The sequence below is a fragment of the Columba livia genome, chromosome 6 (assembly GCF_036013475.1).
Source record: "Columba livia isolate bColLiv1 breed racing homer chromosome 6, bColLiv1.pat.W.v2, whole genome shotgun sequence".
Taxonomy (NCBI): domain Eukaryota; kingdom Metazoa; phylum Chordata; class Aves; order Columbiformes; family Columbidae; genus Columba; species Columba livia.
In genome coordinates, this window is record NC_088607.1 from 19,969,763 (window position 1) to 19,984,061 (window position 14,299).

A 14,299-nucleotide genomic window follows, 5' to 3' on the forward strand; every position below is an offset into this window, starting at 1 on the left:
AAAACTTGTGTGATTTATGACCTTATCACTGCCAGTTTTCAGACCTTAGATCATCCCAGAACATATAAACAGAACAATGCATACATAAATCAAATCTTTTTTAGAGCAGATTGATTAGCAAGGACTACCTAATCAATGAAAACATAAAAAAAGAAAAAAAAAAAAGAGATCTCTTTCCTACAGAGAGAAATCAGGCTGGAGCCCTAGTTTCAGTGAACTAGAAAGTCTGTTGTTCAAACAAAAAAAAAGCACCGTAATTCTCCACCCGCATTCACCAACCAAGTTTAAATTTGATTATAAGCAGATTAATTTCAGCACAGACTGGCATAACAAAAAACAAAGACTTAAACATAGTTCTGCATTGAAATACTTTGCACTTATGTAGTGCTCCATACTGACAGATCTTCAGATGCTCCATGAACTGTGAACAACTGCTCTTCTCACCTCCCATTTAAAGAAACAAAAGCTAGAATGCTAAAGCAAAAAGCAGTGAGAGAGCTGAAAAAGGACTTGCAGATGGGTCTCACCTCCAAACTAAAACCTATATTTGGTTTGACCCAAAATGGAAATTAAAATACTGATGCTCCCCAACTGGAGCACTTAGTTCTAGTATTCCAGAGCCTTTTTCATATTTTTAACTTATTTGCTTAGGCAGGGTCAGGGCTGAAATTGAAATCAAAGAGACTTCTGTTAGAAAAACATCAGAATATGTTCATTTTCTTAAAAGGAACCCCCATTTTTCTCAGCCAATCATAGACTCAAGAAACAGCTTCTGTTCCCCAGAAGTTGTATTCTCAGCAAAATTGGCTATTAGTCTAGCAATTCTTTGAGTTGGCTGATTAGCAGTCAAACTTACATTTCATCAGACAGAACATGCTGTCTTCCATTTCATAGAGCAAGGCGCTGGCAGTTTCAGCAAATTAACTCATCAGCATTAGCTTCCTTTGTTAAAGCTCCTTGAGCCTATTGGAAACATACCTTTTCACTGCACTGACATTTTGCTGTTCTACTTGTAAAATTCAGCAAAAAGCTACCTGCTTATCTTTGCATGTACATGCACGTAAGTTATGTCATTCGGCTGTTACCAGCATGATCAAAGTTCTTAGCACACAGGTTACTGACCTCAAAACACACTGTTTGAAATCCTTGTTTGACATAATTCATGTTATTCCCTACGTCAATAGTTCTTTGGTCTGTTGTCTATTGTATTTACAACTGAACAAAATAAAGAGAATATAAACTACTACTCAATGCATTCTTCTGTCTCAGTACAGGAATAATTTCAGCTATATTAGCAAATAGCTTACTTTTTAAGAATAAGGACGTATAGGTATCTGCAATGAACACAAACAATTTCTAATGTTGTTAGAAACTTCAACTCCCGGTTTAAGAATCATATTTGAGAAACTTGAACACCTCACTAAAATGTGTCAGACTTTTCTCTTAATTACTTCAGCTGAAAATCATTCAGAACTATTACAATAAAACTGTATTCCATATTTTAATTGTGTGATGAATGTCCAACATGGAGTTAACATCTGACTTCTTCAGGGAAGAATGTATGAATAGCCAAATGAGACTCAGTTCCCAGTGACACTGAACTCTGATCTGAGTTAATGATACAGAGGAAGGACAGGAACAAAGGGAATTGGAGGGGGAAGAGGAAGATGAGTAACAGACTTGGCTAATAAGAGGCCAGGAATCCCAAGTTCGTGGTCTGTGCTCTCTTCCCATCATAGGCAGGTGTCAACATCAGTTATGGTTTCATCAGATCAGACCTATACTGTGATACCACCTTACTAACCTGCAGCCAAGGATGAGGGGGAAGGGCAGGGAGAGAAAAAGAAACAAAACAGAGAGGGTTATAGCTAATAATATGGTACCACATCCACCCCGAGCAAAGATGGCATGGATCTACCCATCATCCGTGTACCAATGTTCTCAATAATATTTATCAATCAATTTATTAAGAATTCTGAGGTGAAAAGTATATTCATAGGAATGTTCCTGTGATGAGGCTTTAATAAATCACAGTTCCTGCATGGAAAGAAATACATACCATATTAGATTCTCCTTGTCAAGTTCACTGCTGAGATTCTTGGTGGCCATGGCTGCTTTAGACACCCAGGAGCTAGCTACACCATCCACCTAAAACTGAAAAAAACCCGTCAGATAGAAAAATCTGGCATGTATAACACATCCTCAAGCAGCACCGTGCCATAATTTGCAGGGTATAGCTACATTTTTTTATACCTGAAATCAAGCCTCATGTTTATTTGTAACAGCAATAGCCATCTGGTTAAAACAATAATAAAACGATACCATCTATTTCCCAGTCACTTATCTTGGAAAATAATTTGCCAAGAGCATGAGTCACCCAGTTAGAAATGAGTTAGAGAATTACTCGCTTCAAACTTTATACTAATATTATCCTTAAAATAAAAGGATTCCTCCCTTACCCTTAAATTGTTAAATGCTTTGGTTCTTTTCACAATGCCAACATCTGCTTTATATAGAATATTTAGATAAATTTTGGAACTATTATCTTCATTTTATAATGCCATTCACCCAGAAAGATCTTACGGTGCTTTATAAATGTGTGTGTATTCCTCAGTGCACCCACATGTATGATGAAGTATGGTAGCATGACAGCACTTGGCAACACTACACAAAAGCACCTGACTGGAACTGCAGTCAGATCCTATAATCTGTTGAAACAACAAAGGGAAAATCAGATGCACAAAACTGAATTACTAACAATGGAATTTTGCTGTTTACATCTCAGTTTTTCAAAACAGGTTTTATTCTGACTACAGAGGGTCAGATCAGCCAGTGCTTGGTACCACTCATCATTTCAGTGGACACCTTTCAGTTTCTTCAGATTTCAGCTGTAAGCAAACTTTCAGTTAGGAAGCCTGGCCCATTTCAAAACCCTGCTTATCCTTGGTTGCAGCATGTTGTGACAACATCAGGTAGGGCAGCACCAAATCAAGAACTATATGTTGAGCTGTGTTTGGAAACACTCTAACTCCACAAGTCTGAATTAGCTCAAAGGCTGCAATCCAGCCAGCCACCTGCATATTTGACTCCTTGCTGAAGAAGTGCCAAAGATGCAACTTCACAAGCAATTTAGGCAATCTAAGACTACCTAACAGAAGAGAAGCAGCCCTGCCTTTCTGTCCTACCAGCATTTTTGCCTGCTCTTTTGCTGTCCCAGCATCTGTTTGGCTGCATAGATCTACCTGCTGATTTGGCTGAAAACCATGGTGTAAGAATGTGTTTAAAAAAATTAGCTGCTCATTAATTCCCCCTTCAGAAGCACCTGAGACTCTCTAAGTTTTAATCATCTTTCATCTGCTGGTCTCCTTTCAGGTAAGAAGACTTTCTCTTCAAGGACTGCAATGAGCACTGTAATTCTTTTGCATGGTACAAATATAGGCTCCTCTTTTCAGGAGTATGACTTCATTGTATGGAGGGCAGATGTCTAGCATGTATTAAGCTCCCTGCCTCCTGTTTATCCTACAGTATGGGCAATGCCCAGCCTGAAATACTAATAAAATATAAGTGTAAAAATATAAGTGTCAAAGAGCCATTATTTTCAAGTCCTTTAAAGATAAGCCACTGATTAAGAAATCTGTTTTCTAAATGTTCATTCCTTGCCCCTTTATCATACTGTAGGATAACTGTGTCACCCAATAGCAGACATTAATTTTTATAACTAAACTAAGAGGCTAGTGAAGAAAGCAGGGTTCCTCCAGAGGGCAATTCAGGCTATGGTTATATTGCTTAGTTGTACCATGTAGCATAACTGCACTTCCCGAACAAGAATTTAACTTAGGCCTGAAAACACTCTGAGCGTTTCTCTCCACTGGCTCTACAGGAAGTCCAAGTTAAAACATCTGAAGGTCAGTGGTGTGATTATCTCCCTCCAATCACATCTTCACATGAGTTCAATGAGAAGCCCTGAGTGCCTAAAGCCAGGACGACACTCAGAGGAACAGTGCATAATATCAGAGAACAGCGCTAGTTTCTGAGGTCAAGACAGACAGTTGACACCTGCCAAGAATAAAAGCAGCTCTGTCCTGGGTGTCAGAGCCAGAAAGATGAGTAATACTACACGGAAATACTGCAATGACTACACTGTAACATATCCTGCTCTTGGGATTTAGCCCATGTTACATGAACAGTAAGCTTTTTGCTCTTGAACCTCATCTTTTTGAGGCATCGTATATTTTTGAGGCAGAGAAGTGTCCAGTCTTCTGGCTTCTACATAGAACATATTTATATATGTACACACACACACCCTGTTAGTGTAAATCTTTCAGTCTTCAGCTATCAGCTATGTATCTGATATATATTTAGAAATACCTTGGTATCTTGGCCAGTTTCCCTATTTCAGAATTGCATTGCTCTAGATATGTATTGACTTCATGTTCCAATTTATTTATCTTGTTACATTTCCAGTAAGAGAGCAACAGTTGACAATGTAACTATAAACAGCATGGTTTTGGTAAAATTTCCTGGGGCTGTTCTGAGGGCTCTGGGACCATTAGACAGCTATTTACAGCCTGTATTTTATGTAAGACTGAAAAAGAAGAAATAGTATTCTCAAAAAGGTAAGCCTAAGGATTAAAGCTTGAATTTCTTACACCACGAAGAATTTCCAAAAGCAGCCTGAAATGAAATAAAATTCCCCAAACCTCAATTGAAATAAAACTCAAACATATGTTTCATTTTAGAAAAGCCAATCTTGTGATTTTACCTTTAAATTATGGTTACCCATGTTGGTATTTATACATCTCTGTGGATGACTGAAAAAGAATCAACACACAGAGAGAAAGAAAGTTTTACTAATAAGATTTGGAATTAATCCCCAGCCCTTAACCTGGAAATTACAAGCTAACACACTCTCTGCAAAGAAAATAATTAACATAATATATGGCAAAAAGTGGCAACAGGCCTAGTCCTGGATTGGGAGCTAAAAAGGCATTATGCAAATATTGGCAGAACTTAGGCACAGGTTTAAAAATAAAAAAACCCAAACAAACAAAACCAAAACCAAAATAAACCAAAAAAAACCCCAAAAGCAACAAAAAAAAAGCAGGGGCAATTGAGAGAACCAAATAAAATTTGGATACACAGTTCAAATACCCTTCATAAAATACAAGCAGCATGTATAAAAAACATTTTCTGAAGTAGCCAGTGCTCCTGGACTGTATCTGTCCTTCTGTATCAACAACACTATTCCATTTTTCTATACAAAGGACATAAGGACTTGAAATTCATAGGAAAATGGAGATGCAAGATCCTGCCTATGTGAAAACTGTGGCAAAATTCATACTGACTTCTCTGAGTACAGGATTCCATTTATTATTCCAGCTGTAGAGCCATTTCTAACAGTACATCCCGAGACATCAGTATAATGTTGACTAGGAAGGAAGAATATTACACACCTAGTCCATTTCAGTAATCAGTCTTCCTGCTTGTGGATTCTCTGCTAAGTTTTGAATTATGCGATTACCAGTAGCTCAAAAATGCCTAGTTTACATGATTCAGCATGATCACAGCCCAAAGCGAGACAGCATACTGGGTCTGGTTGGGATAGAGCACATCACAAATGCCCCAGAAAGTATATTTGTAACCAGTTAGATGGAAAAGTCATCTATGCAGACTTGTTCTTAAAAATGATAAGACAGCATGCAATTTAAGTCATCTTTTCTCATATAAATATGCTTTCACAAAAAAACCCCACAAACCTTTGACTGTGTACTTTTTAATCAAGAGTGTTACTATTCACAACACCTATCTTAAACACCTGATAACTAACCACAGTTTGCTACATCACTGTTCATCAGTCAGGCAAAACAGCTGATACATTTGAAGGACAAATTCTTGTGCCACAATGTGAAAACAGTTCTTACCACTTTCTCCAATGGAGGCTGCTTTTGCTGTTATTTTGACTAACATGATATTGTGTTGTTTGGCCTGATCAGCTGACTCGTGTCTAAATGCTTCAGCCCCTTTTGATAGTAAAGAAGAAAAATACTTAGGCATCACTCGTGGTCTTGTAGCATCTGTTGCCAGTGTTACAGAAATACACTGGAAAACACAGAAGAAGAAAAAAAAAAAAAGTAGATTTATTTTTTTTCGCCTCCAGTTAGTAAAGCTTCAGCTTCCTTTGGTAGCAAAATACATATAAATATACATACACGCAAAAAATATTTCTCAATTATTATTAATCTTGACAGCCTGATAAATTTTACTCCAATCTGGCAGTTCAAATGAGTATGGTATACCATAGAAACATTTAAGAAACATATTTCATCATCATTTATTCTGTGATGATGTTATAAAGGCCCTGTGAGGTTAAGAATCCCACTATATTATGAAAACATGAGTACAACTGCCCTAACAGATGGCTATAATGATCCTGCTTTGAAAAGTTTCCTGTTCATAATAACAAAAGATTTAAATATGGGTTGGTGGGTGGAGAAAATATACAGTACACTGCTACTGAAAAAATTAAATGCAGAATATCCAAGTCATTCATTTGCTTTAGTCGCTAGAGCCAGTATAGAACACTATCACTGTGAAGCACTTTGTCACACATTTTATTAAAGAGCTGTTCAAATTAAAATAACCTGAGAACCTAAGTATACTCATACATTTGGCAAGCACAACGATCCAAGACACACGATTATGTCTTCAGGTGTGTTTTAAGCCTGGTGATGAGAGGCAGAAGGTTCTGATTTCAAAATGCTAGATGTGACCTTCAAAACTGTATTTGTATTACCATAGTACAGAGAATAATAGATTTTGAAACTTTTTGTTTAATTACAAGATTAAAGGGTTGGTTACAGCTGAAGTAATCTCTTTAACTCATCAGAAAATTATGCAATAACTCAAAGAAGGACAGATGGAATAACCAGAGGGAGAAGCAGGAAGAAACAGCGATAGCTTCTTTGTTTCAGTTGCACTCTTTCCAAAGACTAAGTCTTGAGTTATGCAAACTGAACAAAACATACCTCTGTAAATATACTTCAAATCTTCTCCTATGTAAGACAATACGTGTCCTGCTCAAGGAGTAATACTATGTTTGCCATACACAGGTTTTCAAATGAAGCTATAAAGATTTTAAAACAATATGCTGAGCACATGTAGAGCATTTTCATTGCATAAAACACTGGCATGGGACCAGGTGGCCTCACTGCATCTGTTGGAAGCACATCTGTTGGAAGTACCTAAACAAGCCTTCTTAACAAAATCCAGGTCTCCAGCTGTGAGCTTCCTGTTTCTTTTCTCATCAGTAAATGGCTAAAGAGCATGGGCAACCCCAACACCTCACTTGCTGAAGCAGTCATCCCTGGCTCTGCCAAGCAGACAGAGGCCAAGCATCAAGACCCTGTACCAGACACTATGAATTGCCTCCAGATGCCCATCAGGCACCCGCAGGCTCCTGGCTGGCTGTCCCACACTGGCGTGTGCTGCCCAAGCACTCTTTGCCAGGGGGGTCTCCGATTCATTTCCCAGACTCTATTTTATGCTCCCAAAGCACCTCAAGGGAGCTGCCTCACAACCATCCACCAGCTCCTTCCAGTGACAGTTTCCTCCCACCCCACCCGAAATCTTGCAATGACTCAGCTAACCAAATTAGCCGCAAAACAGCCGCAGCTTTTGCAGGCCGGGGGCTGGCAGAAGGTCCCTGATCCCGCCGGGGAAAGGGCCCCGACAGCTCTGCCAGCCGCCCTTCACGCCTGCCTCCCTGCGGCGGCTGCAAACTCCGCCGGGGCCGGCTCCGGCGCCCGGTCCCGCACCGCAGCAGGGCTCGGTCCGGCCGGGCTCCGCCCGGTCCTCGACACTGTCCCCTGCGCCCCGGAGTGAAGCGTCCCGAGCCAGGGAGCGCCCCCGGGCTCGCATGGCGGGGTGCGAGCTGCGGCCTTACTTCCACCCTCTGGGGTGGCTTCCGCCAGCACTGCGGAGCGAGCGCGGCCGAGGCCTTTGTAACGGGGCTGAGGCACCAAGACCGGCCATTACCGCGAGCCTCGCGCTCTGGGCCGCGTCACCTTGTCTGCGGTAACTTGAGTATGTTTGGGTCTGTCTGGAGGAAGAAACTCTGTGCCAGTCAATGTACACAGGATGGCAACGTGAACAATTGTTTGCTTTCAGGTGACCGTCTCTGTGCTGCTTGGTCCAAAGGGAAGCATGAATGTACGCACGCTAAAGCACAAAAATTAGAGTGACAAACCCAAGCCATTTTTCTCTTAAGTTCGTGACCTTAAAGCTAGTCTTGCTGTTTCAGAGAAGACAACACCAACTTTGACAGACAGCAAAAGGAGATGTTTTAAGAGCGATGAGCAGGAAACAAGCACAGAGATTAAAAAAACCCAAAAGCCTGCCCTGGATAAATGATATTAAACAAACCGGGAAATGTGAGATTGAAGATGCAGGTCATTGCTTAAAAGAAATGATAAAGGAAAACACACCTATATTACTAAAGAAAAATAAGCAAATGAATGGCCTGCAACTCATGAGTTCATAAAATCAGCTGTATATGCGTTAGAAATAACATCACCTGAAGGCAACTGATGGGAGTGGGAAAGTGAGGGTACCACCGAGTAGGCTCAAAACAAAGGAAGTGTGAAACGCATCCACAGGTTATGTGCAAATTACAAGATAACTGACAAGCACCGTCCTGAAAGATATGGGTGAAAAGGGGCTGATGTGGCAGACTACCAAGTAGATAACACTGTACGCTGCTTTTCTCCAAGACACCTCTGTGACAAGGAACAGAGCTCTCCTGCCAGTCAGCTCCAAAAGAACCCTGCAGAAGGACCCTGCCTCCAACCAGAATAGGAAGGCGGCGCTGTCAGAGCACAGGGAAGAACAGCAGAACCAGGAAAGCTGGGAGGAAACTGTAGCACTTTGTTCATTCCCTGGGGAAGGTGAATCCAGTACAAAGAAGCTGAAGGCAGTTCTGGTTTGGCGGCTGCCCAGATGTGCTGAATGATGCTGGGCTAAGTCCCAGCAGTGTTGACTCTGTTTCTAATTACTTCTGACAGCAATGTAAAAGTTAGCCGAGGTATGCTGTCTCATAGGGCATCATCTCATCACTCAGTCAAGTAGTCTATCCACAGCTTTTGAATCCTGTCCCAAATAAAGGACTGTAAGTTTCTAAGGGTGATGGGGACAGTCATAAGAAATAATTTATTAAAAAAACTTTTCCTCTTGAGGAGTGGTATCCTTGTGCCACAAGTTATAGGGAATTTGAAAATAAACATTTCAGTGGCTAATGAGAACAGTTTGGGCAGCAGATATTTTTGTTGCAACTGGCTGTCCTTGCACAAACCACTTCAAGGAGAATATATTGGTGGAAAGCCATAAAGGTTATTTACATAGATGGAGTTTCATCATCTCACACTCCAAAACAGGCGGGGTTGGTTATGCTGACCTAATGTTTTCTTTATCATGGTTTGTGTGAGGCTAGGAGCACATGTTAGATTGTGGTTTAGTTTGTTCTTTGAGTATGCTGATGGCAGTCTTCTGAGATACTAGTTTAAATTATGCAGCATGTGCAGTATTATAAAAACAGTTTCAGCATTCTAATATTCAAACAAAACCAAATTATTGCCTGTACCATGTGCTTTGTTATGCCACAAATTAGCAAAAACAATTTCTACAGGGAAGAGCCCCCAACCTTTTTAGGAATATACTCTGCAAAGTATTCTGAGAAGATCTTCAGTTTTCCAACAAATGGAAGAGAACAACTTTCAGGTTTGCTCTCAGGTGCTGATTTCTCCCTTTTTTTTGAGAATCATTCTCAGTCTCCTCCTGGTATGAAAAAGGTGGTTTGGCATTAGGTTAGTTCAGTAGTTTGAATCCACTGTTCTGTTCAGGATAGAAACTTTAAGGCTTAAAGAATGTCTACAAGAGCTTTTCAAGTTTTATTTGGCAAACAATTTCAAATTCAATGTTCCACCATTTTCTACTGTTAAAAGAGACCAACTCGTGCAACATGGCCTGCATCCAAACTGAAATCAAGTACACATCTACTGATATGACATAGCCTATGTTTTAGGAAAGATGGGATTTAATGTTAAAGACAACCTCATCAAAGCAGTTGATATAGGATCTGTGTAGAATTAATTCTTTTACAGAATTGTTTGCACTACCTGGCATTACTTTCTTCAAATAAAAGACAAACATTTGGTTTTGGTAGTTATTGACTACTTTCAAGTTACTTTTTTTTTTAAAAAAATCAATTTAAAACAGGCAGATGTTCCTTATTAAAGTTCAAAGAATTCTTGTCTGAGTCTAAAGAGAAACTTACCACGATTTTTCTTACCAAAACCTGTACATTTCCATACCCTGACATTCTACAAAAGGCTGGTCTGTTTAGCATTATGTCACTGTTTTGAAAACAAAGCCAAAGGATTTCTCTAATTGCTGTTTAAGAAGTTAAATCTGGTAGCAAACAATAATTTTCAACTGGGGAAGGTTTTAAACAAAGACATCTTACTAAGTGTTTTCCACAGCTGTCACTGTGTTGGTACTGCAACCCAGGGTGAGGAACAGGCACAGCCTGAACTTCAAACCGGAGTTTCCCATTTCTGCTGATGCCTGCTCCGATACAGCACATCTGCACCTAGAGCCGGCCGCCTGGCCTTTCACTGCCTGCAAACAGTGATCATCGTGTGTATATACAGGCTGCAAAGCCTCTGCTTGCCTCTCGGCCTGCAAAACGCCTGTGGTAATAGCACCACTGTAATCACCCGAAGTAGCGACAAGCTTGAACTTACATGTATCCTCCTGCCCGACCGGAGGGAGGCCAAGCCCGGGCGCTGCAGGCGGGGAGGCGGGCAGGTGAGGGCGGGTGGCGGGGCAGGCCCGGAGGGGCCAGGGCGCCTTCCTGTGGCAGTTCAAGTCCTGCTGCCGCTGAGGGGACAAGCCCTGATGACTCCAAGTGCGAAGTCTCGGTAAACACCCCCTCCCAGCCCACCATCATGGCAAAGCCCAGCCACCGCCCGGCAGCCGCCAGCCCTGCAGCTCAGCCCCGCCCGCCCTCACCGCCCCAGCAAGACTACAGTTCCCATCGAACCTTTCGCCGCCGTAACATCCGCCCTCCCAGAAGGCCGCGCGACGCCGCGTACTGCCATTGGTCGGATTTGAAAAGAAGCCGCGGCCGGGCCGGTTGTGCTGTGCTGGTTGCGCTGCACCGGTGGCCGTTGCCCTCTGAGGTGAGCGGAGGTGCCTGTAGTCGGCGGGGCTCGGAGGTTGTGCCCGTCCGGCGTGGGCTCTCAGGTAAGCCCGAGAGCTGCGGAGCTTTCGCTTGAGGAGAGAAGGAGGCGGTGGGAGCTGGGAAGCAGCCTGGGTGGCTTTCGTGGAGGGCGGCGCTGAGGCCGCTTCCTCTCACTTGTCCCAGCCGCGGTCGTGGGTACCGGTGTTACGGTGGGTGAAAAGTCACGGGAGGTGTGTGGGGTGTGTGAAACCTCGGTGCGTGAGAGTCGCGGGGAAAGCCCGGTACGGGGCCGTGATGCTGATAAAGCAATGCGGCAGCGTCCTGTAAGAACGCGACGATCGTGCAAAGCCTTGAAGTGAAAGGTTAATATTTTCAGAGGGGAAAAAATTACTTCTTTTTTTTTTTTTTTTTTTTTTTTTTTAAATGTAAGGGCTGATGCTTAATGTTTTATATTACCTGCTATGCTTATTGTGTAGTTTGGAGCCCTTCTTGTGCTGCCTGCCACAGCTATGGGCTGTGTGTGCTGTGGCCATGCTTTGCTGCTTGTGCTGCTCTGGATCCCTTTCTCTTGGGGTGTCTGTAACTCTAACCTGTGTTGTCCTGATAAGCAGAATTACAACAACATATCCCAGTATACAAGTACCTTTCAGTGGCTACAGCCAGGCAATATACCTGTTTATACCAGAATATCTAAGGTAATTACAATGCTGCATGATACCACAGGCTGTATCTTGGATTCTGTGTGCTGGCAGGGATTGTACTTTACTGTCTGAGACCCGAGTTTGTATGAAAAATTTTGGTTCCATCTTTGCATATATAACTTAATGTTTGTCTTTTGCCTCTTATGTAAAAAGACACAGAATGAGAGCATAATCTTCACAAATCACACTTTGAAATAATCTTATATTTAAATCAGCTAAGATGTCAGTTATCTAACAAATATGTTTCTTGTCAAGGTCTGATAAGAGTGTAGCTGATGAATAAGACTTCTAGACTGTGACAACACAGTTATATTTCCTTCCAGTAGTAACTTATTCACAGGTCAGTGTTTGTTCACTGTGATAATATTTCAGGCTAAGTATTTCCTGGCTTTCATACAAAAATAAAACCTGTCGATTAGAAGAAACAAAGTAAGCATTGCTGCTTAGCTTATGTATCACTGAGATTTTTCTAGCTTCATGAAGTACTGTATCTGGCTCTTACAGGCTAGACAGGAAGACTGAGCTGTTAAGTGTTTTGACACATGCGGACATGTTTCAGGTTTTAAGCAGCCAGAATATTTTTGTTCCCCCAGCATAACAGGCAATACTCCCCTTGAGCAAAGGGGCTTTGAATCAACCCTGGTTTGTCTATTGTTTTAATGAACACTGTGTGTTTGCCATTAGTATTTAGGGAGCCAATGCATATGCATTGCTGTAGCATAGACATGGGCATGTAGTATTAGAAGACCACTGATTTGTTGTGTCCAAAGCTTCAAAACTGTAGAAGGCCATGTGGTATGTGGTAGGTGTCTTATTCCTAGAACAGTTGCTGCCATAGTCTGAGTAATTGCCCAATGAGTTATTTTAAACTTAATCTGTAACAAAAGCTGTCAAATCACATCTGTGATATCACAGGAAAAAGCAATAGGAGGGTCAAGTGCAGACAAAATATACTGATTTTTTTTTTTATTTTTTTTTTATGCAATGCATTTTTAAAGGTTATTTAAAAGTTTACCTGCTTACTATCAACACTGAATCAACGTATTTTAATTTTCTATAGCAATTATTCACTGCCCAGATTTGGAGATGCACAGAAATCATTAATTAGGAATTAATAAATGAATTGCTGATCTGTAAAGTGACTGAAAAAATTACTCAAAAGCAATATTTTAATTTGTGCTCTGGCATGAGGTCTTCTAATTTTCTACTGTCCCCTTAATAGCTTAATGTATGTATTAGTCTTTGGAATGTTTCTCAACTCTGTCTTTTATTAAGCTACATTGTGTTATGTTTGTAATACCAACTATTTATCAGGTCCTGCAGAGATAACCATGAAACCTGGGTTATTCTTGCAATGAGCTTTTATTCTAAATTGTCACTGTAATGGGATGATGCAGAAGTGGATGTGGAGCAATATGATTGTGTTGTGTGGTTTGGATTCTTTTCTTTTTGTTCATATCTTCCTTGTCAGACATGATTTTTAGCAAGGTTGTAGTGTATGTGTAAGGCTTTTCCCTGGTAAACAGTTGGTTTTCACTGAAAGAAGAGGAGCTATTCTTGTTTAATCACGATGCAAACCCCTTTGCAGACCTTCTCCCAAACTATCAGAAACTTGTTATATAAATTATGAAGAGGATGAAGAAAGCTTTCTCCTTAAAGAAGTTGCAGCTATCAGTCTCAATTTGACTTGTCTTCTAAGGGACTTCAGAAGCTCTACATTATGGGGTCGAAGAGCAAAAAAAATAGTTTTGCTTTATCTTACAGGATGGAACTGACTTGTGGTGATGAGAAACTTTTCAGACCATCCTATATTACTAGTGCTGAGCTGCCTCAAAGAACAGGACCATCAAATGTGGAAGATATTAAAGCAGATCTCTCTGCTGAATTTTCTTTGGCTTCTTCAAGCTCAGACGTGAGCCAGGTATGAAAACTTTAATGTTAGCATTCTTTGAGGAGATATATATTTTAAATAAGCTTAGTCCTTTCATCAGTAAGAATAGTCAGAATTTTACAGAAAAAATGAAAAGCACCTTTAATATTTTTTTAATTTGGAGAAGATACAAAGGATCAGACTAAGTTGTGTGGCACTGCATTGATACCTTATTGGATGCATCAGTTTTTTGTGAATGAGGCTAATTGCTAGTTATAGAATGTTTTTGTGGGTTTTATTCTTGATCTTTAGTTCGCCTGAATGTAGAGTGTGTGTATATACACACATACATGTTGCAAGATTACTAATTCTAAGTTATCACAGCAAACTCGTACGAGGGTGTAAGCCCTTGTCAGAACTGGTGTAGTGAATTACTTATGCTACCCATGTCATCAGTCTGTTCAAATTAGCCTGATGAAAACGAAACTGCCT

At 40.8% G+C, this 14,299-nt stretch overlaps 2 protein-coding genes across 4 annotated transcripts in view; one reads left to right on the top strand and one right to left on the bottom strand.

The window, feature by feature from the left end:
- Nucleotides 1–11,021, bottom strand: part of PANK1 (pantothenate kinase 1) — a 48,668-nt gene extending 37,647 nt beyond the window's left edge. Inside the window, exons 1-3 of one of the 3 annotated variants that reach the window (XM_065067432.1) lie at nucleotides 10,797–11,021; nucleotides 5,922–6,099; nucleotides 2,060–2,154 (exon numbers count right to left, since the gene is read on the bottom strand). The gene's annotated coding sequence lies outside the window, so the exon portion shown is untranslated. Of the gene's footprint in view, nucleotides 1–2,059; nucleotides 2,155–4,762; nucleotides 4,812–5,921; nucleotides 6,100–10,796 lie in introns of those variants that run through there. The other 2 variants (XM_021288354.2, XM_065067433.1) reach the window with 2 other exon arrangements.
- A 106-nt stretch (nucleotides 11,022–11,127) lies between these two features.
- KIF20B (kinesin family member 20B) overlaps nucleotides 11,128–14,299 on the top strand; it is a 40,975-nt gene continuing 37,803 nt past the window's right edge. Inside the window, exons 1-2 of the mRNA XM_021288358.2 lie at nucleotides 11,128–11,298; nucleotides 13,702–13,858. Coding sequence (XP_021144033.2) covers nucleotides 13,703–13,858 — 156 coding nt within the window. The 5' untranslated portion in view covers nucleotides 11,128–11,298; nucleotide 13,702. The remainder of the gene's footprint in view (nucleotides 11,299–13,701; nucleotides 13,859–14,299) is intronic.